We start from the raw sequence: 20,018 nt of genomic DNA on the forward strand, positions 1-20,018 counted from the left end.
TCAGTAAGAAACCCACCCACAAGAACTAGGTGATCAGATGCACAAAAAAAATCCCAAGTATCAACAGGTTCAACTTACTGTAATCACCCTGCTGTATTTAATTGAACTGAAGCACAAATCAGACCATGACGGAGCCACTGATTCAGACAGTGGAAAATTAAAACACTTATTTACGGACATTGCCTTGCAAGTGTGATCCTGCTGGAACAGCTTTTAGATCCAACAGACATGTCTCTGTAACCTGAGGCTTCAAGCTATTACAGCTATTTACTGCTGTAGGAGGGCCACTTTGCTCTTTAACCAGTGCAGTGCCTTTACATATTTAGATTGATGTATGATTTTAGATTAGCTTGTACGTAAAGAAAATGACTATACACAGTCAAAACACAAAGACAACAGGAGGTCAGTAAAGATTCTGGCATGTTATGGTGAGATCAGCTTTGAGATCGTCTACTGAGGCAGAAGGACATGGCATACTGGGATGGATGCTTGTGTCTGACAGAGGGTCACTCAAATGCTTTGGTTTGTTTGTTGCTTTTGACGTGTGTAGAGCTAATACAGATCTCTGGCCTCTTATCAAGACAGATAATGCCAGCTATTTATAGATAATCTATTTATTGAGCACAGATGAGCCTCAGCTATCATAGCATATAAGAGCTATCAATAGTGGTGGGCATTTTGTGCATTTGTTCAGTTCATGTATCTTTATAATCATAGTTGTCCTAAAGTGTCTACCTAATCCTTTGTTTTTATTTCTGGTTTTTGCTGCATTAAAATGTGCATATTGTCTAAGTCATTGTTAAACTTGGCATAAACTACTAAATCCAAAACTGACCCAGCATTTGTGTGTCTAGGTGAAAATCATTTCAGGCTTAAACATTCAACAAATACACAAACTATAATACTAAATGTGAATTTGAAATTTTTTTTACATTTCTTACATTTCTCTCCAGGTTCAAGAAGTTTGCCATGAACTGAAGTTTGACTATGTTCTTACTGTTGGATGTTTGAGCTTGTTTGTACTTGTTTACGGTCCTCACATGCTTCCGTCTCATGTACACACCCTTATAGGGTGCTGGTTAACACCCTCACATGTCAATTTTGATTTCCAGTACTCCTAAATTATCATAAATATTTCTGACGGACTTTGATACAATTTTAACATTGAGACTTTTCTTCTGTGGCAAATGCAGTTAGTTAATAATATACCGCTCCGATCATTTTCCTTCGTAAATTAAGGATGATGCAATGTCTTAATGCGTTGCTGGGTTGTTTCAAAGGCCCTGAAATGCTGTGGTAAATTGCATCAGCCAGATTAAATGAAGAGAATGACAAGACAAAGAGCCAATCACAAATAGAGTCTGTTTGATGGACAGTTAAACGACCAATCATGTTAAAAAATGGGTGTTCGTAACAAATAAAAATTGGGCCAATTGTAGAAGGAGGATCATCTTACATCCCGCCTAATTTGGCGCACCGAAATATTATTGGGTAAAATGTGACGAGGGAACGTCTTTCTTCAATATTATTGGTCAGAATCGCTGAAAGGGACTCGCCCACCTGACCCGTACCGTATAAATTCTGGAACAACCCTTCGCCATGTTATCGAGGAAACGCGTCAGAGAAGCATCAACAGACCGGCGGGGACATAAAAACTACTGACGCGTTTACAACGGTTACTTATTTGAAACCTCGATCTTACAATTCATTAACCTTAAATTTACACTACCACCGGTCGGCACAGCAGCTGGCCTGAACGATTTTTGGCTTTTTTCCCCGTCGAGTCAAAGGCCGAAGCGGCTGCCATGGATTTTTAAGGCATAATGCGGCACCTTTAATGCAATGGCAATGCATAGTGCAAGGCAAAATCAACTGCGAAATTCCATCTTCGCAACTGCTAAGCAGTTGGGCTCAAATACCGTTCGCGGTATACCAGCGAGCCAACCGGTACCGCTACTCCTGGACCGGAGGAAGCTAACGCTAGCTAGCTAATCATCTCAGCCACTACCATCAACGGAAAAAAAAAGTGATCCATCTATTCATCTGAACGTCAACACTACCGATCAAAATGAAGCCTCAAGACATAATCGCCGGGAAGACCAGCCTGTGGATCTTCGGGTACGGGTCGCTGGTATGGAAACCTGACTTCAAATATAAGAAGAGTGAGGTCGGTTACATTCAAGGCTACAAGAGACGTTTCTGGCACGGAGACAACTTCCATCGTGGAAGTGACGAGTTGGTAAGTTATTTCTACAGTGTGAGTGAGAAATTTGAGTTCCTGCTTTAGATGTTTTCCATGAGGTGACCTAATTTCCTTCATCTTCTCAGCCCGGAAGAGTGGTGACGCTGATTGAAGACGATGACGTAAGTAGAAATGTCTGCTTCCTATTGGTTTAGTAATCTAAAACCTGCAGTGGAATTTTTCAGGCAAAAAAAATAAATTTCCAAACTAAATTTAGACTTTTTGTGTTGGCTTCTTACAGGCAACTACTTGGGGCGTAGCATTTGAGGTGTCAGGCTCACAAGTGGAAGAGTCCCTCAAGTACCTCAATGTCCGTGAGACGGTCTGCGGGGGCTACATCACCAAGATTGTGGATTTCTATCCTGAAGGGGAGGACAGGTCTCCTGTTCCAGCACTGGTGTACATCGCCACCGCCGACAACCCTCTCTACCTGGGACCAGCCACTCCAGAGGAGATCGGTGCCCAGATTGCCGTGTGCAGAGGCAAGACGGGTCTCAACCTGGAGTACCTGCTCCGGCTGGCAGAGTTCATGAGGAAGAGCTGCCCACATGTGGAAGACCATCACCTGTATTCCATTGAGAAAGCGGCTCTGGCTGTGGTGTGTTACCTATTGGTAGCTCGGTAGCTCGTACCCTTTGTTTCATTAGCTTTCAGCAGATACATAATCATTGAGGTGTTTATCTGTCATGCCAGTCTTCCTGTTTTTGTATTCTATTGGTTCAATCTTCCATCCAGTGTTTTGAATCAAAACCACTAACAATGAAAGGGAAGCGTAATAAACCTGTTGGGTGTGCCATACAACACTAAGAATTGTGCAATCATTGTCAACTGTAAACATTGTGCAGTTGTATTTAAAATGAAAAGTAATGGTTTGGATGTGCTCAGTTCTGATTCCGTCCAGTGAAGTCAAGTTAACTCAACTTGTTACACCCAACTGCAATTTAGATGGTGGCTGTGATGTTTGAAAGAACTACACTTCTGTCCAGTTAAGTCAAAATGCAAATAAAAACTGAAAAGAATACCGGTTTCTGTGTCTCCATTGTTGCTTTGATAAGTTAGCCTGACTAGTTGTGAGATTAAAGGTTAGCTGAGATTTCATTTCCATATTAATTTACGACTGTTTCTGGGGGAAAAACTTCAGTTTTTAATTCAGTCTAAAAATCTCATGAGAAAGGGGTTGAGAAACCCACATCAGTCCTTTCAAACCAAGTTAAAAAAATTAAAGAATCTACCAATTATCATTCACACCATTTGTCCTCACGTCATCTCATAAGTAGATTGATGCCGCAGATTTTACCCCTTTTCAACTGTATCCTTATATCTTTAGTTTGTCTTTTAAAAGTTCCTTTTTTGTTAAACATTTATGTTCTTTAGTCACGCAGGGTTGGATGTTTGGGTTATATTACCATCTTTTTTTCTCTTTTTTTTCCTTTTACAGGAATTATGGCATCCACATAAAATGTGATGTATGATGAGAGTTATTGAAATTTCCCTAATGTCCTCAAATGCATCATAGAAACACTGCCAGTCAGTATAGTAAAAATAAGCTTCTGGGAAGCGCCAAAGACAGGCAGTGGCAAGGATTTAAAAGCTCCACATATCAAAGATCCAGCATGGATTTTTGTTTGCTATAAGATGGGTCAAATTTAGCTGATAGGGTATCAAAGTCTTATTTAATTTAAACTGATTAAACTCAAAATTGTTCTTGGTGCCTTTAGGACACTTAATATCAAATTTGTGTGTGATGACAGCAATCAGCTGGTCAGCTGCTGCATCATCTGCATACAGATGAATGTTTAGGTATAGAAAAGTTGCTAAAATAACGGAAAATAAAATGTACAGAGAGAAATTGTCAACAGCTTCATAACAGAGTATGAATCTTCTCTTTGATCACAACATTTTAACATTTTTATAGTATCTTTGGTTGATGTACACACACCTCCTCCTCCTTTTCCAGTGATTTCTAGTGACACATGTCCCAAGTCCCCCTCGTCATCCTTCTTTTTGGTGGCTTGGTTTAATTTCCAGCTTATGAAGCTTCACCGGCTATAGAAGCCTGAGGGGAAACAAGAAACCCCTGGGTGGTAATTCTAAGGGACATCCAAAGTCCTTCCTAATCTAAAAGGTTTTTGATGCCTTTATGTTTAAGAGAACATGACATTCAATCTTTAAGAACTTTGTTATGCCACATATGTTTTCATATGAGGTGGTATGAGATCCAGATACTGCAGACAATTTTGACATCATAAATATAATATAAAATAAGTAAAATAACAATAAATAAAATAAGTAAGATAAGAATAAGAGTGTAAAAACAACATACATGCAAAAGGCATATATGTCAACCCTGCATGGCTATAGGCTTCTTAGAAACTGGCTTACTGTAAACACAGTCAAAATGAAACCTGCAGCACTTCCATACATTTCAGAGCATCCTAGGATAATTTTCAGGAAAGGCCATACTATAATACACGAGTCAATGGTCATCCCTGTGTAGAGGCTCATGTGACTATGGTTATAAAAGCAGACCCTGAAGTGGTGTGTTTATAACTCTACTTTAGGAAAAGTAGGATGCTGAGGTGCTCCTAGACGTTCAGTCATTTCTTTATCCACCAAGTTTTAAAAGGTTATAGGGATTTGCTAGGATTCATCCACCTAAATTGCAATTAGTTGATTCCTAAAATAGTTTGTACTAAACAGTCTTGTATAGACTAGTTTCAGTTTTAGGTGCAAGTGGTCTTGATTATAAACTTCTGATTTTAAGACCTCTAAGGGGAAGATAGATCTGTAAATTCATCTGAACATCAACGCTACTGATCAAAATGAAACCTCAAGACATTATCGCTTGCCGGACCAGCCTGTGGATCTTTGGGTACGGGTCGCTGGTGTGGAAGCCTGACTTCAAGTACATAAGGAGTAAGGTTGGTTACATTCAAGGCTACAAGAGACGTTTCTGGCAAGGAGACAACTTCCATCGGGGAAGTGACGAGTTGGTAAGTTATGATTTATTTTTATATGTAAATTATGTGTGCAACATGTTTTGTTTCAACTTCATTAGATGTTTTCAATGAGGTGACCAACTTGTCATTCTCTCCTCAGCCCGGAAGAGTGGTGACACTGATTGAAGACGATGACGTAAGTAGAAATGTCTGCGTCCTATTGTGATCTAAAACCTGCAGTGGAATTTTTCAGGCAAGAAATAAATTTCCCAACTAAATTTAGACTTTTTGTGTTGTCTTCTTACAGGCAACTACTTGGGGCATAGCATTTGAGGTGTCAGACTCACAAGTGGAAGAGTCCCTCAAGTACCTCAATGTCCGTGAGACGGTCTGTGGGGGCTACATCACCAGGATTGTGGATTTCTATCCTGAAGGAGAGGACAGGTCTCCTGTTCCAGCACTGGTGTACATTGCCACCGCCGACAACCCTCTCTACCTGGGACCAGCCACTCCAGAGGAGATCGGTGCCCAGATTGCCGTGTGCAGAGGGAGGACAGGCCATAACCTGGAGTACCTGCTCCGGCTGGCAGAGTTCATGAGGAAGAGCTGCCCACATGTGGAAGACCATCACCTGTATTCCATTGAGAAAGCGGCTCTGGCTGTGGTGTGTTACCTATTGGTAGCTTGTACCCTTTGTTTCATTAGCTTTCAGCAGATACATAATCATTGAGGTGTTTATCTGTCATGCCAGTCTTCCTGTTTTTGTATTCTATTGGTTCAATCTTCCATCCAGTGTTTTGAATCAAAACCACTAACAATGAAAGGGAAGCGTAATAAACCTGTTGGGTGTGCCACACAACACTAAGAATTGTGCAATCATTGTCAACTGTAAACATTGTGCAGTTGTATTTAAAATGAAAAGTAATGGTTTGGATGTGCTCAGTTCTGATTCCGTCCAGTGAAGTCAAGTTAACTCAACTTGTTACACCCAACTGCAATTTAGATGGTGGCTGTGATGTTTGAAAGAACTACACTTCTGTCCAGTTAAGTCAAAATGCAAATAAAAACTGAAAAGAATACCGGTTTCTGTGTCTCCATTGTTGCTTTGATAAGTTAGCCTGACTAGTTGTGAGATTAAAGGTTAGCTGAGATTTCATTTCCATATTAATTTACGACTGTTTCTGGGGAAAAAACTTCAGTTTTTAATTCAGTCTAAAAATCTCATGAGAAAGGGGTTGAGAAACCCACATCAGTCCTTTCAAACCAAGTTAAAAAAATTAAAGAATCTACCAATTATCATTCACACCATTTGTCCTCACGTCATCTCATAAGTAGATTGATGCCGCAGATTTTACCCCTTTTCAACTGTATCCTTATATCTTTAGTTTGTCTTTTAAAAGTTCCTTTTTTGTTAAACATAGATTTATGTTCTTTAGTCACGCAGGGTTGGATGTTTGGGTTATATTACCATCTTTTTTTCTCTTTTTTTTTTTTCCTTTTACAGGAATTATGGCATCCACATAAAATGTGATGTATGATGAGAGTTATTGAAATTTCCCTAATGTCCTCAAATGCATCATAGAAACACTGCCAGTCAGTATAGTAAAAATAAGCTTCTGGGAAGCGCCAAAGACAGGCAGTGGCAAGGATTTAAAAGCTCCACATATCAAAGATCCAGCATGGATTTTTGTTTGCTATAAGATGGGTCAAATTTAGCTGATAGGGTATCAAAGTCTTATTTAATTTAAACTGATTAAACTCAAAATTGTTCTTGGTGCCTTTAGGACACTTAGTATCAAATTTGTGTGTGATGACAGCAATCAGCTGGTCAGCTGCTGCATCATCTGCATACAGATGAATGTTTAGGTATAGAAAAGTTGCTAAAATAACGGAAAATAAAATGTACAGAGAGAAATTGTCAACAGCTTCATAACAGAGTATGAATCTTCTCTTTGATCACAACATTTTAACATTTTTATAGTATCTTTGGTTGATGTACACACACCTCCTCCTCCTTTTCCAGTGATTTCCAGTGACACATGTCCCAAGTCCCCCTCGTCATCCTTCTTTTTGGTGGCTTGGTTTAATTTCCAGCTTATGAAGCTTCACCGGCTATAGAAGCCTGAGGGGAAACAAGAAACCCCCGGGTGGTAATTCTAAGGGACATCCGAAGTCCTTCCTAATCTAAAAGGTTTTTGATGCCTTTATGTTTAAGAGAACATGACATTCAATCTTTAAGAACTTTGTTATGCCACATATGTTTTCATATGAGGTGGTATGAGATCCAGATACTGCAGACAATTTTGACATCATAAATATAATATAAAATAAGTAAGATAACAATAAATAAAATAAGTAAGATAAGAATAAGAGTGGAAAAACACTGCATGGCTATAGGCTTCTTAGAAACTGGCTTACTGTAAACACAGTCAAAATGAAACCTGCAGCACTTCCTTTCATTTCAGAGCATCCTAGGATAATTTTCAGGAAAGGCCATACTATAATACACGAGTCAATGGTCATCCCTGGTGTAGAGGCTCATGTGACTATGGTTATAAAAGCAGACCCTGAAGTGTTGTGTTTATAACTCTACTTTAGGAAAAGTAGGATGCTGAGGTGCTCCTAGACGTTCAGTCTTTTCTTTATCCTCCAAGTTTTAAAAGGTTATAGGGATTTGCTAGGATTCATCCACCTAAATTGCAATTAGTTGATTTCTAAAACAGTTTGTACTAAACAGTCTTGTATAGACTAGTTTCAGTTTTAGGTGCAAGTGGTCTTGATTATAAACTTCTGATCTTAAGATCTGTAAGGGGAAGATAGATCTGTAAATTCATCTGAACATCAACGCTACCGATCAAAATGAAACCTCAAGACACAATCGCTTGCCAGACCAGCCTGTGGATCTTTGGGTACAGGTCGCTGGTGTGGAAGCCTGACTTCAAGTACATAAGGAGTAAGGTTGGTTACATTCAAGGCTACAAGAGACGTTTCTGGCAAGGAGACAACTTCCATCGGGGAAGTGACGAGTTGGTAAGTTATGATTTATTTTTATATGTAAATTATGTGTGCAACATGTTTTGTTTCAACTTCATTAGATGTTTTCAATGAGGTGACCAACTTGTCATTCTCTCCTCAGCCCGGAAGAGTGGTGACACTGATTGAAGACGATGACGTAAGTAGAAATGTCTGCGTCCTATTGTGATCTAAAACCTGCAGTGGAATTTTTCAGGCAAGAAATAAATTTCCAAACTAAATTCAGACTTTTTGTGTTGTCTTCTTACAGGCAACTACTTGGGGCGTAGCATTTGAGGTGTCAGACTCACAAGTGGAAGAGTCCCTCAAGTACCTCAATGTCCGTGAGACGGTCTGTGGGGGCTACATCACCAGGATTGTGGATTTCTATCCTGAAGGAGAGGACAGGTCTCCTGTTCCAGCACTGGTGTACATTGCCACCGCCGACAACCCTCTCTACCTGGGACCAGCCACTCCAGAGGAGATCGGTGCCCAGATTGCCGTGTGCAGAGGGAGGACAGGCCATAACCTGGAGTACCTGCTCCGGCTGGCAGAGTTCATGAGGAAGAGCTGCCCACATGTGGAAGACCATCACCTGTATTCCATTGAGAAAGCGGCTCTGGCTGTGGTGTGTTACCCACTGATAGCTCAGTAGCTCGTACCCTTTGTTTCATTAGCTTTCAGCAGATACATAATCATTTAGGTCTTTATTTGTGATAAATGAATGTGATGCATGATGAGACAGTCTTTGAAATTTCATTAATGCTGTTGCATGCATCATAGAGACACTGCCAGTCAGTACAGCAAAAATAAGACTGTGGAAAGCATCAAAGACAGACAATAGCTGTTATGAGTGCCACCTGACGTCCATTCTGAGTGGCTGGATCAAATGTGCCCCAGTCTCCTCCCCGTTGATTGGTTCCACGCTCGGCCAATCAAACTGCAGCTTGGTGGAAAACCAGGAAATAAAGGGCTGCTGCAGTGTTCAGTCGGAAGGGAGAAGCAGACGGTACAGGCTGCTTCCCCTCACTTTAGATGAGAGGCTGATTAGCACAGGTGGCCTCTTCTCTCGGTTTGGCATATGTATGGTGGCATGGCTTTTCTGGGTGTTCGCTGTGCTATATGGTGGTCCTTTTGGTGCACGACTGTTTTGTATCCACAGCAGGGTTACCCCCTGGCTGTTTGTGTTCCTTTTAGGGGACTTAGTTCTAGTCTTGTTTAATTTAGACTCACCTTCATTATCCACCCAGTTTCGGTTCAAGCTTTGCTGCACCTTTAGTTTGTGTTCTGCCATTTTGTTATTCTTTATATTATATTATAAGTTTCGTTGTGTTGGGCTAGATCAGGCTTTTGTTTGTGACGTATGTCACGTAGTTTATGGGAACTGCTCTTTTGTTTTTAGTTTTCACCCCAAGTTATGGACACTCCTTCGTTTTACTCGGTGGTTTTTGTACTTGGTTCTGGGTTAAACCTTTTGTATTTCTTTTCAGCAGTTTCACTAAGCCCAACACTTTTTTACCATTGTTCTAGGTTTTATTCGGTGTTTGTGTTTATGTCAATAAAATGTGTTTTAACTTTTGCATCTGTCCGGACGTACTTTTGTGTTGCGCCAGTCTTGCCCCTGATGTGGGTCGTGATAGTAGCAGAGATTTAAAAGCTCCAATGACAGTAACATAGCAAAGACTATTTTTGTATGCCATAGTACAGGTCAGATTTTGCTGATAGCACATTTAAGTCTTTTTTAATTTAAACTGGTTAAACTCCCCAAAAATTATTCTAGGTGCCTTTAGGACAGTTGATATCAAATTTGTGTGTGATGTCAGCAATCAGCTGGTCAGCTGCTGCGACATCTGCACGCAGATGAATGTTCAGGTATAGAAAAGTTGCTGAAATAAAGGCAAATAAAATGTACAGAGACAAAATGTCAACAGCTTCATATCATAATGTGAATCTTCTCTTTAAACACAACATTTTTATAGTTTTATGAAGAAACACTGTGATGGCCCGCCACACATGGTAATATCCACACCTCACCACAAGTGTAGATCTACTTTAATTTTATTTGCAGCCCTGAGTCTAAATACCACACATTCCATTTCACATTACTAAATTACTTTAATGTTTCATACCTAACAATGTTAAACACATCTAGGCACTGTAAGATTAAATTATGTTTTGTAATAATTATTTCTTTCTTTGACTTACCTGGAGTGCAGCCTCTCCTTCATGCTGCAGCCTGCAGCAAAGGCCTGGCCAAGAGCTGAGGATTCTGACAGGCTGCTGCCAGCTCCATTGGACTTGACCACATGCTGTCATAAGGGTGTTTGGGGATTTATTTTGAGGTTTTTGGTTAGACTAAAATAAGTAAGATAAGAATAAGAGTGTGAAAACAACATACATGCAAAAGACAAACATGTCAGCTCTGCATGGGTGTAGGCTTCATTAAAACTGATTTACTGGAAACTGTCAAAATGAAACCTGAAGCAATTCCTTTCACTTGAGAGCATTGAAAGGTATGTTTCAGGGGCAGTCATAAAATAATATCCAATCCAAGTCAGTGGAGTCATAGGATTGCTGACTGGGTTTAAAAGCAGACCTTGAAGTGCTGTGTTTATAACTCTGCTTTGTGCTCACACAGGTGAGTACATAGAAAAGTAGGATGCTGAGGTGCTCATAGACATTCAGTCTTTTCTTTATCCACCAAGTGTTGAAAGGTTATAGGGATTTGCTAGGATTCATCCACCTAAATTACAATTAGTTGATTTCTAAAACAATTTGTACTAAATAGTCTTGTATAGACTAGTTTCAGTTTTAGGTGCAAGTGGTCTTGATTATAAACTTCTGATTTTAAGACCTCTAAGGGGAAGATAGATTTGCAAATTCTTCTGAACATCAACACTACCGATCAAAATGAAACCTCAAGACATAATTGCTTGGAGGACCAGCCTGTGGATCTTCGGGTACGGGTCGCTGGTGTGGAAGCCTGACTTCAAGTACATAAGGAGTAAGGTTGGTTACATTCAAGGCTACAAGAGACGTTTCTGGCAAGGAGACAACTTCCATCGGGGAAGTGACGAGTTGGTAAGTTATGATTTATTTTTATATGTAAATTATGTGTGCAACATTTTTTGTTTGCTGCTTGGTTCAACTTCATTAGATGTTTTCCATGAGGTGCTCGAGTTATCATTCTCTCCTCAGCCCGGAAGAGTGGTGACACTGATTGAAGACGATGATGTAAGTAGAAATGTCTGCTTCCTATTGTGATCTAAAACCTGCAGTGGAATTTTTCAGGCAAAAAATAAATTTTCAAACTAAATTTAGACTTTTTGTGTTGTCTTCTTACAGGCAACTACTTGGGGCGTAGCATTTGAGGTGTCAGGCTCAAAAGTGGAAGAGTCCCTCAAGTACCTCAATGTCCGTGAGACGGTCTGTGGGGGCTACATCACCAGGATTGTGGATTTCTATCCTGAAGGAGAGGACAGGTCTCCTGTTCCAGCACTGGTGTACATTGCCACCGCCGACAACCCTCTCTACCTGGGACCAGCCACTCCAGAGGAGATCGGTGCCCAGATTGCCGTGTGCAGAGGGAGGACAGGCCATAACCTGGAGTACCTGCTCCGGCTGGCAGAGTTCATGAGGAAGAGCTGCCCACATGTGGAAGACCATCACCTGTATTCCATTGAGAAAGCGGCTCTGGCTTTAGTTTGACCTTTTGACCATTTGTTTCACTATCTTTCAGTGGATATATTAATCATTAAGAGGCTTTTATCTTTATTTTAAATCTCTACTGATGATGCACTTTATGGACTGGCTTACAAGCTGAGCAAAACATTTATTTGTTTTAGAGTTTTTCATTGTTTTTAATTGTATTGTTTGAGTTATTTTATTATATTGCTGTCATTCATTTAAATAATTTTAGTTGTCCTTTAGTTTGTAAAGCACTACGGGCAGCATAAGGTTTTGGAAATCAGTGGAGATTTTAAGGGCTTGGAGGGGCCGGGGCCACCCCTTTAACTTTCATCGGCCACCCCTGTTGGCATCATCGTTTTGATTGGTAGCTCATCAAGTTTAGGAACATGGGAACCAAAAAAAAAACTCAAATAAAATTTAAAAAGATATCTTCTTGCTTTTATCACAGTCTACATTATTATTTGCACTTTCCTTTATTGTTAATTTTTAGTCTATATTGTTTTTAATTATATACAATGCTTTAATTCAAATAAGAGAATGTAAACATAGGGTGAGAGGAATGAGGTAAATCTCTTTTACTTTTTAAAAAGAGCCACATGTCTGACAGTGGATTCCAGCTGCTACAAGAACAGCTGCACTCATCTTAACTGGTTGATAATTGGTCTTTCTGTGTGTTTATTTATGTCATGTTTATAACCTTTCTTTTCTCCAAGAGATAAAGTACTTTCAGTACAGCAAATTCATGTACTGTATATATGCTGTGTAATATTTTTTTTAAATTGTAAAGTGTTTTGGTTTTGACGTTGGAAAGGGTTCAAAGCTGTTATTTAAGGGTTTCATAGACTGATTCTAACCAAAGTTAGCAATGATCCAGCTGGATACTGGTAGTGGCATTTTTATTTATTTTTTTCGTTATTATTTTGAACAAAAATAACAAATAAAAAGCTCAAATTAACAACTTTGATAGTAAATTTGACCTTGACTTTTCATCTTGATCTTTCATGCCAATCTTCCTTTTTTCTGTTTCATATGTTCACTATTTCATCCAGTGTTTGAATGAATGCTTTGGAAGTGACCAAAAAGAAGCATAATTGCCCTGTTAGATGTGCTTTAAACAAGAATTTTACAATTATTAATGTAAACTGTAAACATTGTTATTCCAGATGTTTGCGTAAACATCTGATTCTGCCTTAAAAGTTGCCTCAACTTGTTTTTAAAATGCAATTTAGATGGCAGCTGTGACTAAAAAGTACTACACTTCTGTACAGTTTAAAGTAAACGTGCCAATAAAATCCTAAAAAAAATCTCATCTTTCTGACGTCATTGTTGCAGTGATGGGGGCTGGCCAGACTAGACGAGACCAGGTGAGATTAAAGGCTAGTTTGAAGCATTTTACTAAGATTTTGTTTCGATACTAATGTTTTAATATTCAAGTCACTGTAAAAAAATCTCAGACCTCAGCATTATGACTGAAAAATCCCTTCCTGTTTGAAGCTGACATGCTGAGTACAACACTCATAAAGAATTTAGCTGTCCTCATGTTCAGAAGGACATAAAATACATGTGAACCCTGCTCGGTCTTTATTATCTTCTTAGAAATGGGCTTATTGTAAATAAATAAATAAATTTCAGTTCAGACTTAGTTCCTGAGTTGACCTGATTGCGCATCCCAAACTCTTTTTCAGGACAAAATCCAGAAGGACACACACACAAACATACATTGGACACTCCTAAACCCTGACCGGAGCATTTTGTACCTTGGAACTGATTCAAGTCAAAAGTCTGCCTTTGTGCATGGGCTTGTATAACGGCTGGTTTGGATTAAATCCAGACCTGGAAGTCCTGTGTTTACAAGTCCGCTTTGTGGTCAAACCGGTGTGAGCAAGAGGAAAAGTGTGTTGCTGAGCTGCTCATAGAGATTAAGTCTAAGATTAAATCTTCTCCACATTACCTGGAAAGATATTGACCTAAATTCAGTTTCACTTGACTACCAACAAAATGTCTATTTCCAAATAATTCATTTTTAAAAAATTATTTCTTAATGAGCCCTGCATAGTTTTGGTTTTATTTGCTGGTGGTTGTGAATATAAATCTCTAAAGATCTCAGTTTCCTTCCAGATGTATGGGTCCAGCGGCCCCTATGAAAAGTGACCACTGAGAGGTCTGCAAATTATTCTGACTGACAGGGTCATTGCTTCTGGAAAAGTTACAGATAAATTTTCCAAATGTAATTTTATCTGCAGAAATGAAGATAGTACCGAATGTGAAGTGTTGATATTAAAGGACTGCCAAACACAAAAGATTCTTATCAAGTTGACTGATTTGGAGATCCGTGCACAGTATTTTGCAACACATAGCCCAATGCTGTCATGGACTGAAAAATGAAAAAGACTTTATTTGTGCTTCGACTGTCTTCCTGTCAAATGCTTTAAATATATAAATATATGGGACCAATACAAGTATGTTAATGTTCCAAAACACTCCAAAACAATCTTATGGCTTTGATACTGGATGGGGTATGAATTTGTTTAGTGAGCAGAGATCTATGTATGTGTATATATACTTAGGTCCTCTTTCAAATACTATACATTCACCAGGTTTTGAAGATCTGATGAGATACTTCTACCTTGCAAATCAAACAAAAACAACATTACATGTTTCATGTCATTTTGCACACATGGAGTGAGATGTGTGGAACATATGTGAACCTCATATTTTGCACATGGGAAACATGAATTTGGAATGTTTTCATGGTAAAAACCAAGTGTGTGAAACCCAAACCCATTAGCTAAGGAGCCCATGTGATTTTATGTGGTCAAGTTTTACATGTTTAACAAGCCCCTTGACACTGTAAATGCTGCTCCACAAATTCAAAGCAAAAAAAGTTCCCAGTCATGGGTGATTGGTTTTGATTTCTGGTAACGCATAAATTACAAATAAAATGACAAAAAAACAACAACAACAAAAAAAAAAAAAAACTATTTTGATCACTGTTGTGCTTTAAGTAGATTTTATTTTAAAATAATTTTCAATTATAATAAATTTTATTAACATTTTATTGCATATTTTGCAGATGATTGTAAATAAACACAAAAATACTCCAAAAATTTCTCCAATTAAGCTTTTTTATTTTCAATCAATTCCTCCTGTTAGTAAAATGACAGACGTATTTTCTTCATATGTACACACGAACTATAAAAATAAACAGGCAAGTTAGGGAAAAAGCCAGAGGAAGCAAGGCTTTCGTCATTATGTACATCAGGATAGAATTTCATACTTTAATCACACTATAAACACAAAAACAAACAGATGTAGTGCTCAACTCAGGACACCGATGCAAACCTTTGTTTTTAATCTAAAACACCAACGACATCAAAGAGAACCACTGAAGTCTCATCACAAAAAACTAAAACAGCTTCAAAATTCACAATTTACAGTTTTACAGCCGAACATTGTCATAATAATAACAGACTGCCATTCTTAACACAACTCAAATAACTTATAATTAGAAGACAAGCAAATAATCTGAGTTAATCATTCATTTTAATCGTTCACTGATGTGTCGACCAGTACCTAGTGCTCCATTTGGCATATTATTTTTAGATCATTTTTCTGTTGGAAAAAAAATCCATCCGACTCCTCCTTTTTATTTTTACTGGAATATAATTTTATGGAAGAATATCTTTCAAAACTTGCCATGTTGGTTTGTGTATTTAAATCTTCAATTACAAAAATAGCTATAGTACAAAAGCTGTAAAGGTATTGTTTGGTGAAGTGTGGGTGAGGAAGGTGGGAGTTCACGTTTTGTAAGTTTTTAACTGATTATATCTACAGAACAATTAAATAACCTAGTGTACATCTATAAGACTCAATTACGCCAAAAACGGAAGACAAGGCTCAGTGCATCTGACAGAAATTCGCTAGCTTCACAAAAAAGTTTGAAAAAGCCCTTTAAAGGTGCACGCTGCTTCAAATCTGTGTCCATGCCACTGCTATGTCATAATGCAAACATATATAATCAAGACTGACTTTGACATATTAAAATAAAAGTGGAACAATAAATGGATAGGCTGGTAGAGACTGTAAATACTGTTCTCTGTTAGTTTGAGAAGAGGGCATCTGTGGGGGGTCACAGTGAAGAGCAGGTCAGTTTTATGTATGTGTATTCCACATTGAGACAGCTGTGTGTGAAAGCATAATCATGTAGTTTCCACAAGTACATCATCGAGCTCCGGGGCCGGCAGGGCCCTTGCCCTTCCTGACTGCACCATGGCTGCTGTGGTGATGGCTGTGGGTCAGCTGTTTGTGCGGGCTTGGGGTGGCGGTGCCTCCTTTGGCCTGAGGGGAGGAACTTCTGCTGGGGTTGAAGGCAGGGCTGGTACCTGACAGGGCCAGGGAGGGCTGCAGGGGGCTGGATGCAGAAAGGCCAGCTGAAAGGAGAGCAGGAAAAAGGGCAAGTTTACTTTTCCTGTTACAAATGGAAGCATGTACTAATTTATCTTCATTTTTATACAGTTAGTGTTAAAACATTATTTCTTCCCTAAAAGTCAATGTCCTGATTCCATGCTGTGAACACCTCATTTGGATACTTTATGAAATGCATTGTGGGAAAACTGAATGATTATTTGTTTTACAAAATAATTCATATAGACTTCTTCACAAACTCCTGTTCTGTGAGCTTCCTAGTGATGTTCCTATGCAAGAAGCAGCGCTGTGTTCTGATCTGGTTGTCATCATATTCGGTTTGCAGGAGCTCTCCTTCCCCACAAACAAGAAACCAGTACATTCTGCACCTGACTGAATGAACACTTTCACTTCTGCTGACAAACAAAACACACAGCTTCCAGAGCTGGTTGGTCCAGTAAGATGTGCCAGACTTGTAATTATAATCAATAATCTTGACTCCCACACCTGTGCAAATGAGGAGTGGCATTTTGAAGTACTGTCTTCCAGAATGCAATGACAATGACCACTTTTATTACACTGTTATATAAAAAATGAAGCACCTACACAACCAATGCTTTAGGACAGTCTACTGTCATCACCAACATCATCAGCACTCCCAAGGACATCTGACAATGAAATGTGGCAACATATACCACACATTGATTTAGACCGCACTGGTTTCTTCTTTATTTACTTGCCTTTTGAAACACTGTAGCCGTAAGCGGCATAAGCTGCAGCTGAAGCTGCTGCTGCTCCCGCCATCGCCCCGGCCATAGCTGCTGCGCTCCCCGCCGTTGACTTGCGCCCACGTCCCTTCCCTCCAGACTTAGATCCGCCTCCGGATCCTTTAGGTCGTCCGCGGCTCCGCCCAGACCTGCCTCTACCAGGGCTGATTGTGTCAGAGCCCGAAATACCTGGGGACAGCATAAAATGAAAGCAGAAGCAAAAATCTCAAATTTTTTTTTAACTCATTATTAGTGCTGGGCACGTTAACGGCGTTAATCGCGCGTTAACGCAACGCTTAATTAACGCAACGCTTAATTAACGCAACGCTTAATTAACGCAACGCTTAATTAACGCCGTTAATTTTTTTAATTGCGCGTTAATTTTTCTTTTTCTTTTTTTTTTTTTTTTTGCTGGCCGCTGGCTTTTATGGCAGGCCAGACCTATTTAACGGCGCGGCTTTTTATTACGGCGAAAAAAACGCCGTGTTTACTGACAAAACGACGTTTTTTTCGCTGTTCTTTGGGTGAAACGTGACAGATTAGTGGTGTAATTGTGGCAGGTCTGGCCAGCCATATCCCTGCTGCAGCGGTATGTCTGACGTGATCGGGAGAGAGCAGGTTTATTAAAATAAAGAGATGTTTTCTGTCTGGAACAGGAAGAAGAAAAAAAGAACCAATGTTTCTCTTTGTCAAAATACATGCAGATGGACAGAACATCGTAACTTTTGGACGGGAAACTTTTTCATTATTTTTTTTAATAAATGCGGTTTTAATTTATGCAAGACAGCAAAGGTAAGACATGCTTTCTAACTTTTACAAACATGCAGCATAAATCGGGTCTTCTTCTGTCTCTGGTTCAGTGAATCTTGGTCATATCGAGATGAAACTTCCAGCTGTGGAATCTGTGAGATGTGAGCTTTCAGTAGAGGAGTCGTTTGTTCGTGTTCATGCCGTGGGGTGGACACGAGGAGACATAATTTGTGTTTGCATATTTTTCGGACTTTGTGTAGCTGCTCTTTAAATAATTTGTTGTCTTAACTGTGTTTGTTGGTGATAGAAATGGTTTTACTGAGCTGGTAGCTGAGATTCTGGACTTTCTGTGGATACCACACGGATGTTTGTTACTTTTGAAGAACCACATTTTTATTTCCATTTTTAAGGTTTTAAAATAAAGAAAAACATAAAACCTTCATAAAAAAAAAAAGAGGATAGACAGACTTTCTGCTAAGGAATGTAGATATTTGTGGAAAATGATGTAAAAGAAAGGAAAAAAAAGTCCATGGTTTCCAACCTAATGACAAGAAAGATAGATTTAAAAAAAAAAATTTAGCCACGTATTTAGAGGCATAGTGGAAGGTCCAGAGACACACTTGCAGCTCCAGAGTTGCAGGTTGGAGACCCCTGATGTCGTGTTTGTAAACCAAAACTTACTGCATTTTCTTTTTATAGCTGTAGGCCTTTTTTTAAAGGAAAGAGACATTTTGCGCGTAACAATGCGATTAATCGCGATTAATTGCAGCATGTCATGCGATTAATCGCGATTAAAAATTTTAATCGTTGCCCAGCACTACTCATTATATTAGTTCATAAATAAAACTTGCCAATTCATACATTTGTCCTGTGTATACTCGTTCTCCCTTCAACAGGATGTAGTCAGATCAAACAGAAGTACAGTTATGAGAGATACTCTGACAATCTTGGCCAAGTCTGACTAACACATTGTGGTAACTTAACTGCAGCCAAAAAGTATTAAAATTAATCATTACTCATCATTAGCATGAATACTGGCTAAATCAAAAACAGGAATATTGCTGTAGTTTTCCATGCTGTTTGCAGAATATGAACCAGAACTTGCCACAGTGGTAATCTGCCTAATCCCCCTGAAGCTTTTCCTCTGCCCACATCTCTGCGGAGGTCTTTATTTTCTTTTAATATTTTGCTCTAAATACAGTGGTAGACAGCGTATCCTGCCACTAACACCAAGGCCTTTCCACATCATCCAAGTTCACCAATTGATTCTTCATGCTTGGCCGTGCATTTTGTCTCCCAAACCTTTCATTAAAACATCATCTGATTTCTGAAGGTACCAACGTTTTTTCCCCCCTCAGCTCACTGGTAGTTCTACTATAGATCCCTGTGTGTCTTTAATAAATTGAACTAAACTAACAAAACTAAACTGGGCCTGGTTTTCAGAGGGCATCAATAATCTTACTGGCAGGAGCCTCTTAGCACAGCAGCAAAAATCCAAAATAGGTTTCAATCAGACACTATGTATTTAAGAGGGATTATTTCATTGCAGCAAATCCAAAGTAGAGATAGAAGCAAAAACATCCCATACATTCTCAGTTTATCCAGATTCCAGAGAACAGAACATACTGATATGCTGCAGCCAAAGCAAAATTAAATCCTCATAAATCAAAAACCAAAAATCAGCTGAATAAAGCATATTTGCCTGGCTCTTCTAGAAACACAAGTCATGACAGCAAAAATAATCAATAGCCTGACCTGCATTAATGAACACAGTCAATATGTCTACTTGAACAGTTTAGTCTGATTTGGCCTTGTCCAAGTTGGGGGGAAAAAAGCACACAAGAGGAATTAATTTATTGGCTCAAGTATTTCTGCCTCCATTACAAAAGGTGAAGAATTGCTCCCTTATTCAGTCTGTTTGGCACTAGGCTTTTTCCAGTTGATGAATGGTGTAGGATGAAGACCTAAAACAACAGGCAGTTATTTTTTTTATCATCTTCTTCTTGTTTTGTGAACTGGCTGCTGCTACATCCGGGTAAAAGAACTGTGTGGGAACTGTGAACTGATGTATACATGCAGGAGTAATGTGACTCCTATTTTAATCTCACCTTAACGGACATGTTAACATGTATCTTAAAAGTCCAGTTTTAGTCAGACTAGTAAATACATTAGATTTTTTTATTGAAGTGTCATGTAAATGGACTGAAAAGTTCT

The 20,018-nt window shown here is 39.1% G+C and overlaps 5 protein-coding genes across 8 annotated transcripts in view; 4 read left to right on the plus strand and 1 right to left on the minus strand.

Moving 5' to 3' along the window:
- Positions 1-1,592: 1,592 nt before the first annotated feature.
- LOC121633881 (glutathione-specific gamma-glutamylcyclotransferase 1-like) lies at positions 1,593-6,258 on the plus strand. Of its 3 annotated transcripts, none has more exons than XR_006009135.1 (4): positions 1,593-2,239; positions 2,329-2,364; positions 2,484-2,959; positions 5,957-6,258. XR_006009135.1 is itself a non-coding variant. In XM_041976179.1 (4 exons), the coding sequence occupies exons 1-3, from the start codon at positions 2,069-2,071 to the stop codon at positions 2,865-2,867; spliced, it is 591 nt and encodes a 196-aa protein (XP_041832113.1). In that variant the 5' UTR covers positions 1,593-2,068; the 3' UTR covers positions 2,868-2,903; positions 5,901-6,258. The 3 variants fall into 3 exon arrangements, 2 of the variants coding, with proteins under 2 accessions (XP_041832113.1, XP_041832112.1); XM_041976179.1 differs by having other exon boundaries at positions 2,484-2,903; positions 5,901-6,258; XM_041976178.1 differs by lacking the exon at positions 5,957-6,258 and having other exon boundaries at positions 2,484-3,261.
- LOC121633879 (glutathione-specific gamma-glutamylcyclotransferase 1-like) lies at positions 5,065-6,258 on the plus strand. Its single transcript, XM_041976177.1, has 3 exons — positions 5,065-5,235; positions 5,342-5,377; positions 5,489-6,258. The coding sequence occupies exons 1-3, from the start codon at positions 5,065-5,067 to the stop codon at positions 5,909-5,911; spliced, it is 630 nt and encodes a 209-aa protein (XP_041832111.1). The 3' UTR covers positions 5,912-6,258.
- A 1,782-nt stretch (positions 6,259-8,040) lies between these two features.
- LOC121633905 (glutathione-specific gamma-glutamylcyclotransferase 1-like) lies at positions 8,041-8,866 on the plus strand. Its single transcript, XM_041976227.1, has 3 exons — positions 8,041-8,211; positions 8,318-8,353; positions 8,465-8,866. Exons 1-3 carry the CDS (start codon positions 8,041-8,043, stop codon positions 8,846-8,848), a joined length of 591 nt encoding a protein of 196 aa, XP_041832161.1. The 3' UTR covers positions 8,849-8,866.
- A 2,237-nt stretch (positions 8,867-11,103) lies between these two features.
- LOC121633930 (glutathione-specific gamma-glutamylcyclotransferase 1-like) lies at positions 11,104-12,013 on the plus strand. Its single transcript, XM_041976273.1, has 3 exons — positions 11,104-11,274; positions 11,392-11,427; positions 11,539-12,013. The coding sequence occupies exons 1-3, from the start codon at positions 11,104-11,106 to the stop codon at positions 11,899-11,901; spliced, it is 570 nt and encodes a 189-aa protein (XP_041832207.1). The 3' UTR covers positions 11,902-12,013.
- Positions 12,014-14,990: 2,977 nt separating this feature from the next.
- Positions 14,991-20,018, minus strand: part of ino80 (INO80 complex ATPase subunit) — a 36,123-nt gene continuing 31,095 nt past the window's right edge. For both annotated transcript variants that reach the window (XM_041976111.1, XM_041976110.1), the window contains exons 36-37: positions 17,028-17,243; positions 14,991-16,313 (exon numbers count right to left, since the gene is read on the minus strand). In XM_041976111.1, coding sequence (XP_041832045.1) covers positions 16,105-16,313; positions 17,028-17,243 — 425 coding nt within the window. In that variant the 3' untranslated portion in view covers positions 14,991-16,104. The remainder of the gene's footprint in view (positions 16,314-17,027; positions 17,244-20,018) is intronic.

The sequence above is a fragment of the Melanotaenia boesemani genome, chromosome 22 (genome assembly GCF_017639745.1).
Source record: "Melanotaenia boesemani isolate fMelBoe1 chromosome 22, fMelBoe1.pri, whole genome shotgun sequence".
Taxonomy (NCBI): domain Eukaryota; kingdom Metazoa; phylum Chordata; class Actinopteri; order Atheriniformes; family Melanotaeniidae; genus Melanotaenia; species Melanotaenia boesemani.

Excerpts from the sequence above, each read along its gene's own strand:
- LOC121633881 (XM_041976179.1), top strand. The coding sequence starts at position 2,069 with ATGAAGCCTCAAGACATAATCGCCGGGAAGACCAGCCTGTGGATCTTC. Across the intron at positions 2,240-2,328 it reads ATCGTGGAAGTGACGAGTTG|CCCGGAAGAGTGGTGACGCT; the intron begins GTAAGTTATTTC and ends TCATCTTCTCAG. Across the intron at positions 2,365-2,483 it reads CGCTGATTGAAGACGATGAC|GCAACTACTTGGGGCGTAGC; the intron begins GTAAGTAGAAAT and ends GGCTTCTTACAG.
- LOC121633879 (XM_041976177.1), top strand. The coding sequence starts at position 5,065 with ATGAAACCTCAAGACATTATCGCTTGCCGGACCAGCCTGTGGATCTTT. Across the intron at positions 5,236-5,341 it reads ATCGGGGAAGTGACGAGTTG|CCCGGAAGAGTGGTGACACT; the intron begins GTAAGTTATGAT and ends TTCTCTCCTCAG. Across the intron at positions 5,378-5,488 it reads CACTGATTGAAGACGATGAC|GCAACTACTTGGGGCATAGC; the intron begins GTAAGTAGAAAT and ends GTCTTCTTACAG.
- LOC121633905 (XM_041976227.1), top strand. The coding sequence starts at position 8,041 with ATGAAACCTCAAGACACAATCGCTTGCCAGACCAGCCTGTGGATCTTT. Across the intron at positions 8,212-8,317 it reads ATCGGGGAAGTGACGAGTTG|CCCGGAAGAGTGGTGACACT; the intron begins GTAAGTTATGAT and ends TTCTCTCCTCAG. Across the intron at positions 8,354-8,464 it reads CACTGATTGAAGACGATGAC|GCAACTACTTGGGGCGTAGC; the intron begins GTAAGTAGAAAT and ends GTCTTCTTACAG.
- LOC121633930 (XM_041976273.1), top strand. The coding sequence starts at position 11,104 with ATGAAACCTCAAGACATAATTGCTTGGAGGACCAGCCTGTGGATCTTC. Across the intron at positions 11,275-11,391 it reads ATCGGGGAAGTGACGAGTTG|CCCGGAAGAGTGGTGACACT; the intron begins GTAAGTTATGAT and ends TTCTCTCCTCAG. Across the intron at positions 11,428-11,538 it reads CACTGATTGAAGACGATGAT|GCAACTACTTGGGGCGTAGC; the intron begins GTAAGTAGAAAT and ends GTCTTCTTACAG.